The 10929-nt window shown below is 43.6% G+C and overlaps 1 protein-coding gene across 1 annotated transcript in view; it reads left to right on the top strand.

The window, feature by feature from the left end:
• Window positions 1-2764: 2764 nt before the first annotated feature.
• LOC139912492 (thromboxane-A synthase-like) overlaps window positions 2765-10929 on the top strand; it is a 64032-nt gene continuing 55867 nt past the window's right edge. Inside the window, exon 1 of the mRNA XM_071900314.2 lies at window positions 2765-2865. Coding sequence (XP_071756415.2) covers window positions 2765-2865 — 101 coding nt within the window. The remainder of the gene's footprint in view (window positions 2866-10929) is intronic.

Below are 10929 nucleotides of genomic sequence, written 5' to 3'. Positions count from 1 at the left end.
GGACTCTGTAGTGAGTTTATTAGACGTAATGTTTTGTTTTGAATTGATGATTGTTGATTTGATTTTTTTTATTTTTTTATCTCCCAATCCCTAGGACTTTGTTTGGTGTAATTTTTTGACTTATTTTAGCTGCATAATATTCAAAAGTTTTGCTGTGATATTTGGATAGTAGCTATCTTTCTAAAATGTATTATAGAATTATTACAGTTATTTTTTGTAAGGGATGTTAGACTGTATTCAAGGATATCTTATGTATGAGCATTGGACACATTATCTTATTGCAAAATTTGCTGTAGGTCTAAAAACAAATGGCCAGAGGTGAAACAATGTAGTTGAATGTAATGAATTTGTATGGGGATTTATTTCAAACGATTATTGAAAACAGCTTATGTAGTAGAAAATGCAGTGATACACAGTATGTGGACTCCAGGTGTTTACAGTGTATAACTGTGGTTGTTTGGCTTGTAATTACAGAGAAAACACTTTTGGTAAAAATCCTCTTTTTTCCCCTAATTAATGGGAAATCTGCTTTTGGTGCTATAGAACTATCCTAACATATATATACAACATAATGTAAAAACCACATGATTCTTAAATCCATACTGAAAAACATCCATCCAGATTGACATTAGAGACTCATCAATATGAGTTCAAGTGTGATTTGAATGTTGGTCATCAGAGGTGAACTTTGTTCCAATGGAAGATTCAACACTTCATCCCATGAAAGAAGTGATGAAACTAAATGTTTGTACAGACAATGAATAAACTAAAGCAAGTATATATTGGTATATATTAGTGAATAATGTTAATGCTATAATGTAAATGGTATAAATGTTGGTGCTATAATTACACAGCAGTTGTCTACTTGCCTCTCATAGCTAACCAGTCTTTCATAATCTCTCATTGCCTGGTTTTACTTCAGGTGAATATTATCTGTTTAGATTGAGTAAATGTCCTTATTTGTCAGTATAAAAACCTCATCCTGCTCCTCCCTTCTTATCTCAGGCATCTCTCATTGTGTTCATTTGGGCTGCATGTACACACTTTGAAGATTATTTGAGGGACGTTAATGACAAACTCTGCCTCTCTTGTCAGTGGAAAACACCCAGTTGTCGCTGTCCCCTAACCTCTTGTATAGTACTGAAATAGCCTGTGTGCTGAATCAGAGGTGTTAGCCTCTCAGGACCAATTACACTTCACAGATTAGAATTAGTGTCTTATTATCTTGGTTCACTGACATGGATCAAACCACAGACTGTTCAATAGAAATTTCCATGGATAAACAGTTTTGCTCCAAGGCAACTGACCCACCCAGTTTAAAATGTGCACAGTATTTACACTGAAAACTTGCCTTAATCAGGGACTACAGCCTAAGGACACTCTGTTTGGTCAACTGCCACTATACCACTAAAGCCAATAACCTGCTCTAAACTAAATTTCTAAAGACATACTTTGTTTAGAAACTCTGTAGAAAACATGGCATTCTAGTTTTAAAAACACTAGGAAAATGCTAGGTTTTAAATATTGTACCCTATCAGCCTTGCTTGTCAGGCTATACATTAAAACAGAAGAACTATATAGTTACATGTAAAAAAAAATATGTTTCAGCTTTAGGAGTACAAGACATGATGATGAATTTGCTTTAGTGGAGGCTAGATGACAATCTAACAGGCAGCCACTTATATGCCAGGGTGTTCAGTAAACCACGCTTCTTTAAGAAGAGGAAACACAGTGAAAACATTTCTATGCTATTTGTTATATGAATCGCAACCATCTTATGCAAAAACAGTTTTTATCTAACTGTTTTATCTACTGCAAAAGCTGTGTTGTGGTTTCTGTTGGTATGTACAAGTGGTGTTTCTTCCTGCCTGAGAGAACTGGTGGTTTACCAGGCGAAGCAGCAGAGTAAACAGATTTTAGACTGATCTGACAATGACTTTTGCATTCATCTGCTTTTTTGGTCGAGCTATGCCATTACATTAACAATGAACACAGCAGAAAAAAACAACCCAAAAGGTGTAAATGAGTATCCATTAAAATGATGATATGCATAAATACATGCAGTTCTGTTTTCAACCAAGCAATGTGTCATGTCTTATAAGATCTAGAGCTCACTGTATCACCTGTTTGTTCAGCAAAATGTTTCTCAAAATGTTCTTTTTGTGTTGCAACATTCTTCCTCATGTCTGTCTGTGAGCCTCACACTGAGCGAGTGCTCCTCATTCTCACTGCTCAGTGTGTGATGGTCTCTGGATGTTCCTGACTGAGGGTTGATCATTGACACAGTGTTACTGAGGACGGGACAGAAAGGCCTCCTGGGTCACAATGCAGGGGATGGGTGAGCGCTCTACAAGGCTTTAGACAAAGCTGCTGCCACTGCTGAAACAAATAATTGACAGGTTGCCTTGGAAACCAACCAACCAACCTGCATGAGACAAATCAGCCTGAGAGCGTGGCCCACGAAGAGATGCTCTGTTACTAACTTAACTTTAAGAAGTAAAGCGCTTTTTTGCCTTTCTTTAGAACACACACACACACACACACCTACACACACACACACACACACACACACACACACACACACACACACACGCCCTCCCTTCTTTCTCTCACCTAGAGGCCATCTGTCTGCAGTTAAAATACCTGCAGTCTTAATCAAGGCGTCATAAACATCATCACATATTCAACAACTTTTACACAGAGCTAATCTTTTTCTTCTTCTCCTCTCTTTATAGGAGCAGGACTGAGAGGTGTTTTGTCCATCATGGAGCCTGTAATTGACTCTCTAAAGGGTTTCCATGTTGAGGCCAGTGGATTGTCCGTGTCACTCAGCCTCTTCTTCATCTTTCTGGCTCTTCTCTACTGGTGAGTCACTGCTTTCTGCCTTGAGCTCAGTAGATTGATTGAGAGCATTCCAATACAACAGATGTACTTTACTTCTTAAAATTTAACATGCTTTACAATTCAGTGGTTATTTTCAGTGGTTGTGATGCTACCAAACATAATGCATATAAAGCTCACCAGTGGTGACATTGTATTTGTTGTTCTCCCATACTTATATTTCAATACACAACATATATTCACAATGCATGCTACTTGTTTAACCCCTGTTTTAATTTGATTTTGCTTTAAATAAAAAAAAAAAGTCATGAGTCTAATCAACTGATCAAAAGCTGCACCACTGCATCTGCATAACACTGAGAAAAAAAGGCCTTTACAGAGTGAACTAATTTCAGACACACATTAGCCAGAATTAGCATGGAAGCCAGCCTCGCAAGATTGATCACACAACTGAGAAACCGGGAGAGAGTGAAGGCAGCCCCTCCTCTTTCTCTTTACTCTCTCTCTCTCTCTCTGTTTTGTGTTGCGAAAAATGTTGTTTGCATGCAGAGCGCCTGCTGTGTATGGTGTACCTTAAAGACACACCGGGTTTCAGCTCCTCTCTTGTGGGATGAACATTACTGCCTCAGATGGAGCACTTTGCTTTAGCTGGCTCAAAGCTGTGTACATTTTAAGTCAAGGCAGCAGCAAAGTGGAGCTTTTTTCATCCGACTTAAACTGTAAAGAAAAGTGCTCTTTTTCTTTCCTTTTTGCAACTATAATTACGTTTGTATACACTTACGCACATCCACACACACACACACACAGAAAAACAGTGTCCAGAGTCTGAACATGTAAATTCCTGTCTGTTTGTGAAGCTGCAGCTGCCATGGAATTGGAAGTCAAAGTTATGTAACTAACATAAATCAAGATTTACATGGTATGGAAGATGGAAGATTTTATTTAGCATGGAACCGATGTGCATGAGAGCAATTGTGGCACCGAAGTTAGAAATGACTAGATTTAGCTAAGTCAACATCCAGAGACAAACAGAGAATGCCCACAGTTTCAGTTAAAGGTTGTGTCCTTGAAACACTGCCTGTCAAATGTTTCTCAAGTGCTGCAGGCCTGTGCAGTATACCATTCCACTCCCGTCTAACATACTGAGCAGCACAAGCTGCGCATACTCTGAGAAATCAAAAAGAAAGAAAGAATGTCTCTCCTCTTCCATTTACTGGAGATGAATGCTCTCAAGCCGCAGCCGTCAAAGAGCGTCAATGATCTTTATCTCAGAATGGCTTAAATGCTCAGCCAAGGCAGTTCAGACATACCCTCACACATGCGCACATACACACACACACACACACACACACACACACACATGCACACATACACAGGGGGCAGGGGTGTTTTCAACAGCAAGGAGAAAACATTTCCTCCCCCTGGGGGCCTTGGGTTCAGCGGTCCAGAGTGTGCCAGGCAGGCTGGGTTTCACACTCCTCTGCTGGGCAGGGTTGAACCTCTGGTGAACTCTCCCTTGGTGAAGGCAGAGCACTGACTGACTGACTGACTAACTGACTGACTTACTGACTTACTGACTGACCCCACCTCTCGCAGCCCCAGACAGTCCCAGGTCTAGTCGGTGGTTGTAGTAGCAGTAGTGTCTGGGTTGGAGACTACAGGTTAGAGTGACACCTGCTGGAGTCTGCAGAAACAGGACTGTGCAGCTTCACAACAGAACAGTTTGTGTGATTTATAACTTGTGAAATCCTCAACCACATGTGCATGTGATACACTGAATAAAAATCTTATTCAGTAGATCACATGCGGAAGGAAAGAGAGATAGAAGAAAGAAGGTTTTTGTTAAAGGAACTAAATTGTGTGTTGCTGTAAGAAAGAAATCTGGGGCAAAGGCTAGATGGCTAGAAACTTGCTAGCTGCCACTTGCTATGAAAACTAAACTTACAACTCCGTATCCTGTATAGGTTTTTCTGGGACAGGCATTTGTTGCTCTGAGAATAGAGAAGGGAGGGAAGCTTTTACAGCTGAGGGCGGTATATAGTTTGGCCGGTATGCCACCCGTGTCCTCCTTAACTGAGTCCTTTTAATAAACTGAGCTGATAGTGTACTGAATGTTGTCTGATATACAACGCCCCCAGGCACAGTGACATACTGTAATCCCCCTTTCCTCTGTTCTGCTCCTCTCCTCTCTTTTCCTCTCCTCTCCTCCTCTCCTCTCCTCTCCTCTCCTCTCCTCTCCTCTAACGTAAGAGGGTTTGTTTTCCTCTATAAAGTATGCTAAATGTAGCGTAGCTAAACGAGCTCTGGAGTATGCAGTGTAACTAAAGCGGGGTCCATTCTCTGCCCAGTGCGAGTGGAACTGATGACATATTCTCAGATGATCTCACAACATGTTTTGCAAATCCAAATGTCTCATCTCGGTCACGGATAGAGTGACTCACAGGTCAGGAAGACGACGATGATGATGCTGATGAAGATTTTTTCAAGGGTGTGGGAAGTTCACCCTCCAGTTACTATATTAGTTACAGTATCATCACAGAGTTATAGCAAAGTGGGTATGAGAGATACAAAAGTATAGCATGAGATAGGATTTGAACCCATGCATATAAAGATATGATGTGTGTTTTGGCCGCACAAACCACCAACATTTCCTTAAACATTGATCATTTTAAATGAGATCTTATAATGACTATTAGACAAATGAGCTATACGTTGTGAGATAAAATCAATAAATCAATGTTCAGTAACACTTCAGATTAGGGAACACATATTAACTATTAACTATGGGTTTTCCCTCAATAGTTTAATAATTTCCCCCACTAATATATGACACTAGCACCTTATAACCCTTATACTGAGCAAAGCATACTAAGAGCCTGATTCATGTGCAACAACTTGCTTACTGACTTTAAGCACTAATTAGGAGGCTATTGAGGGAACCCATAGTTAATGGGCTATACTTATTGTATACAATAGTGCAGAATAAGGTGCTAACAAGTGGTTTGTAATGACTAATAATGAACCAATACACTACTCATATGCATGTTAATAAGCAATTTATTAATAGTTAATCTGTGTTCACTAATCTAAAGTGTTACCCAATGTTCTGACAAACATTCTCCAGCTCTTTGAATGAGACATTACTTAGCTACAAAGCTTACAAAGCTACAAAACATAGGAAAATGAAGCTTCAAAGAAGCAGTGTGCAAGAGGTCTTTTCTTGTTCTTTCAGAGGAGGGCAGATAGGATGTCTACTGCTTATCCCACCAGGAAACAAGTGGTTGGATGCCTCCTCGGTGTACTCGGTCCCTGGTGGTGATAAAACGGTCAATGTTCTGTCCAGATTGTTCAGGAATGCTGGCGTGGAGCTCAGTGATCCATATGTTCTTTTCCACATGGCGCAGCTATCTGGACTCTTCAGATCACATCCAAACCAATGTGTTTCATTAGAGCTGAGTCTACCAGCTGCCTGTGGGGGATTAAATCTATAAATCATGGCTGTGTTACTTATTGAAATCAGCAGTTGGCTTGTGCAAAGATATTCCCTTGCAAATCTGAATCGAATGATTGCTGACGTGAATAGTTTGCACTTTGTATGTACGCTCTCCACCAAGGCTGCAGGAATTGTTTGGTAGTTGGGGTCGGGTCTTTGTTAGAGGGTGTGTGCGTGTGTGTGTGTGCGCATGTGTGAGTTCATTTGTGCATCTGTTTGTTTGCTCCATGAGTGTGCTAAATAGGAGGAGCTGCTAGCCTTTACAGCCCCAGTAATAAACAAGCTTTCACTTCCCCCACTGAGGATGAAGCTACTGACAAGGGAGTCAGCAGCTCCTGCTAAGGTGTCAAAAGACTGTGCATCATAAAGCAACCCACTGCTTCCACCCCGCAGCCTGGGACTGGAGGCAGCCCCACACACACACACACACACACACACACACACTGACACACACAAGCAGATACATTAATCTATATGGACACGCATAGACACATATAGACACATGCTTGGATCACTGTGATAGTGGACACTAGACAGCCCCCTTCACCTTCCACTCTCTGCAGTTTGACTTGTCATTGGCCGGCCTGCCGAGCGCTTATTGTTTAAATGAGGCTCATCAGACGGCTCATCCATCACGCCGTCTAATCATATCACTACGCACGTCTCCTTGGCAATCTGACGTTTCCTCGCTATTTCCTTGATAATGGGCAATTAACATGAGTAAACATGGTCAGTCACTACAGGATCACACTGACCCATTAGAAGAGTACATCCTCTTCCGAATCAACTGAAAGAACATATTGTAGTGTAGTCAAGCTTCAAGTATATCCGTTTATTTTTCTTGGACAGCATACACACTTCCCCTTCCCTCAAACCTGCCTCCTCAACTGCCCCTCAAACCGCAGGGACTGTGCAAGTACAAGGTGAACTTGTTAGCTCTTCATTGTTATCAGTGAAGCTTAGATTAGTTGTCAGCCCTCCTGGTATAGACTGATTATTCATTTCATCAACATTAGTGCCTGATATGGTATAATGAACAATAAGCACCTACGAAGAACAATGAGACCTGATTAAGTGAACAGTCTATTAATATAGCTCTCTCTTCTGTCTCTCTCTATCCCTCCCTGTAACTGCTCCACTTCTTTCAAGACTTGTAACCCACCAAAGATCAGACCCTCAGCAGGAAGAGGGTCTGTCCCCCTCAGAGAGCTCTCGTTAATCTCTAGTCTCCGCTCGGTCTTTACGACCACGCTGACGTCAAAGGCCGGGCCTTTGTTATTGTTTCACGGGGAACGAAGAGCCTCAGATGTGGGATTCACACCAGCGCCTCGCTTCCTGTTGCAATCTAGAATAGCTGTCCTCTCTTAAAGCGGCCCGCGGCGATCATTTGGTCACCTGTGTGTCGAGAGGGCCAGCTTCGTGACAAGAAACCCAGCCTCCCGGGGGGGCCTGGGCTGTAAATATCGCTGTTGTTGTCGAGGTGGATGTTGTACTCTGTGGGAAGGGGATGCACGGTTGTGTGTGTGCGCGTGGGCAGGAGAGGCAGAGGTGGCAGAGGCAGGGGGGATCCATGTGACTCACAGTGAGCGGAAAGGCGATGGATTAAGGGTCACATGCATCTTTTGTGTTGCACTAAGTAAGCAGGTAGGCAGGTAAGTAGGCATGGCGTGTCTTTCTCTTTCCTCAGCGGGACGGGCCAACACGTATTGTCTGGTCACGCACCCGCCTCAGTGGCACATATGACTTATTCATACGCACAACAAATAAAATCATTAGCAATTGCCTCCCCTCACTCCCCTTCTCTCTCATTTTCCCTCATGCCCTTTCCTACTGTCTCTCTCTCTCTCTCTCTCCCGCTCTACTACCTGTCCTGCTTTGTCATTCTTTCTGCTTTCTTTCAGAGGAAAAACATCCCCCCCCCCCACACTTTCTCCTGCCTCAGCGGTTCATTTCTGTCTTGTGTTGTTTGTGGAGGCTCAATGGAGCGTCACTTACTAGCCCCTCGACAGCGCCCAGACTACATACTGCAGCAGGGGCTATAGAATAGATGGGAGAGCTGGCACTGTGTCCCTCCAAATCACCGGCTCTGCTTTCAGTGTTTAAATAATGGTCTTAGCACAGGGTTAATGGCAGTAGTGGGAGGCCAAGTGATGAACACGCTGTTTTTGGTGAAAGTGTTCCAGTTAGTGCAAGCTCCGGATGGCCTGGGTCCCTGGGTTAATAGGGACTAGGGAGTGATATGTTGTCTTAATGGAAATGAAGGCTGCTTGAGGGAGGACATTACTGTGATGCTTCCATGTGTGATGTTTTGAATGAGTGAATGCAACCATTATTTCTTCCCAGTGCTTGCTGTTGTTGCCTCTTTGGGGGATGGGTATTAGAGTGAATGGGTTACAGTCAGCTATTGCCCTTTTGTTATCAACATCAGCTTACATGCAAAAGGACAAAAAGCCGCTCATTGATCAGTGTGTGCATGTATTCTCTCTCTCTCTCTCTCTCTCTCTCTCTCCCCTTCCCTCTGTCCTCCCTCTTTGTAATTGTGCATGTTTGAGAGACAGAGAGAGAGAGAGACAAAGTGCGGACATTTCCGTCGGTGTACATGCCTTTGTGTGTGTTTTTTTTTCCCCTGACTTCCAGGCCTGTGTTGCGGGAAGAGATTGTTTCATTAGGCGAATATTCATGGCTGGGGAGCGCAGGCTCAGTTATTGATGCAGCTCATTGGCTTTTTTGAGGCACAATGGGCTCTCCTGATTGATTGTGCTAGACGACCGATGATGTGACACAGAGGAATGCCAGACATGTAGAGCTATGAGCTATACGTCAGAGATAAACCCCCGCTGAGCGCGCGTGCATGAGCGTGCGCACATGTGTCGCGCACACATACACACACACACACACACGCACATACACATAAGAACATGTCTCTGTAATGAAGACAGCTCATTCACGGTAATGAAGAACATCTAGTCTTTTATGGGGAAGAGATTGGCCCTTGCTCAGACAAAACAATTAATATTCATGCTTGGCTGGCAACTGAATAATAGCTGAGATTCCCGGTCGTCCCCCCAGTAGGTTGAGATGATAAAGGATTGGGAGCAGTGGAGGGTTTTCTGGGTGAGCTGCTTTTTACTTTGCTTTTTCAAACACAGCTTGGCTTCGCACTGACTGGATGGGCCAAGCTGGGCTGGCCTGAGCTGATCTGTCTTGGTTTCCCAAAAGCATATCAGGAGTAAGGCCATCTTTGTTCCATTAACTTACATGAGAAATAAGATGGATGTCGTGTTAAGCTTTTTTTTGTTTGTTTTTTTGGGGAATCGCAGCCTGGAGCTAGCCAGATTGGGTTAGGGCTGGTGCTTTTGGCTTGTGACTGTGCAGTACCATAGCTTATTAATCAGAGGAGTGTTCTGCTCTCTCTGATAAGCCTGTGTTTTGTGTCTGTTGTATTGTGTGTGTGTGTGTGTGTGTGTGTGTGTGTGGGGGGGGGGGGTGGTGAATCTAATGCTGTGTGACCACCAGCCAGGTCCTGGGAACCGGAGCTTCGCTAATACAGACAATGCTCCACGGTGCGTATACGCTGACACACACATATGCGCGCTCACGCACATTCACTCACTTGCGACAAGAATTATGCTACAGCTATCTTTGTATTCCGCAGTCAGCACCAGCCCAGCACCCATCAGCATGGGGGCTCATCCCTCTCTCCTCCCCCCCCCCCACTCACACACACTCCCACCCTCCCCCCCTCGTTCGACCGTCCCTCTCTCCCTCTCCAACCTGCCCATCTGGACACATCCATTTATTCTGCCTTGTGTCTCAGTAGGGCAGCGTGGGGGTTTCAGGCAGGCAGATCAGATGCTGGCATCCTCTTGTCCATGTGACTGCCCCTGCACACTCCTCTCCCTCTCTTTGCTTTGTGTGTGCATGTGTGTGTGTGTGTGTGTGTGTGTGAGGAAGAGAGAGGAGAGGGAGCAAGAGAGTGAGAGTGAGGAGGAGTGTGTGTGTATGCTTGTGCTTGTTCGTGCATGTTCATGTATGTTCACTATCTGGGGAGCTTACCCAGCCGTGCACAAATCAATGGTCACATATCGATGCCGTTTTTATGAGGCACTTAACAATAAAAAAGCAATAAGCTATGACATGGATAATCCGGCGGGGCATCACAGGCATTGCAAAGCAATTATAACATCTCTGCTCCTCTCTGTATGATTTACAGTCACGCCTGCAGTCTCAGAAAGCTCTTTGATACCAACAACATTTCCAGGAAGTGAAAGGATGATTTACAGAACTATTTGCCTCGTTCCTCCCGCGCTACCTTGTATCCATTTTCAGGGTTTGAGAGTTTCAACTGATATTGAGTTGAAGTGATATCATTAGTAAATGGAGTGATTTTGCTTCTCCCCCCCGAGTTTGAAGTGCATAACACTCTGCTGCGTGTGTAGGTGTTTTTAAATTGTCACCTATCACTCCTCACAGTCGATCACAGCAGAAAGCCTATGTTCACCACTAATATTGTAAAACCCTGTGATTGCATGTGGGCTGATAATATTGTTTGTGGATTTGCTCGCAGCTTGCCTACCCGCCAGTCATCATGTCGG

Source organism: Centroberyx gerrardi, chromosome 4 (assembly GCF_048128805.1).
Source record: "Centroberyx gerrardi isolate f3 chromosome 4, fCenGer3.hap1.cur.20231027, whole genome shotgun sequence".
NCBI classification, from domain to species: Eukaryota; Metazoa; Chordata; class Actinopteri; order Beryciformes; family Berycidae; genus Centroberyx; species Centroberyx gerrardi.
This window is presented reverse-complemented; position numbering and strand designations above follow the sequence as displayed.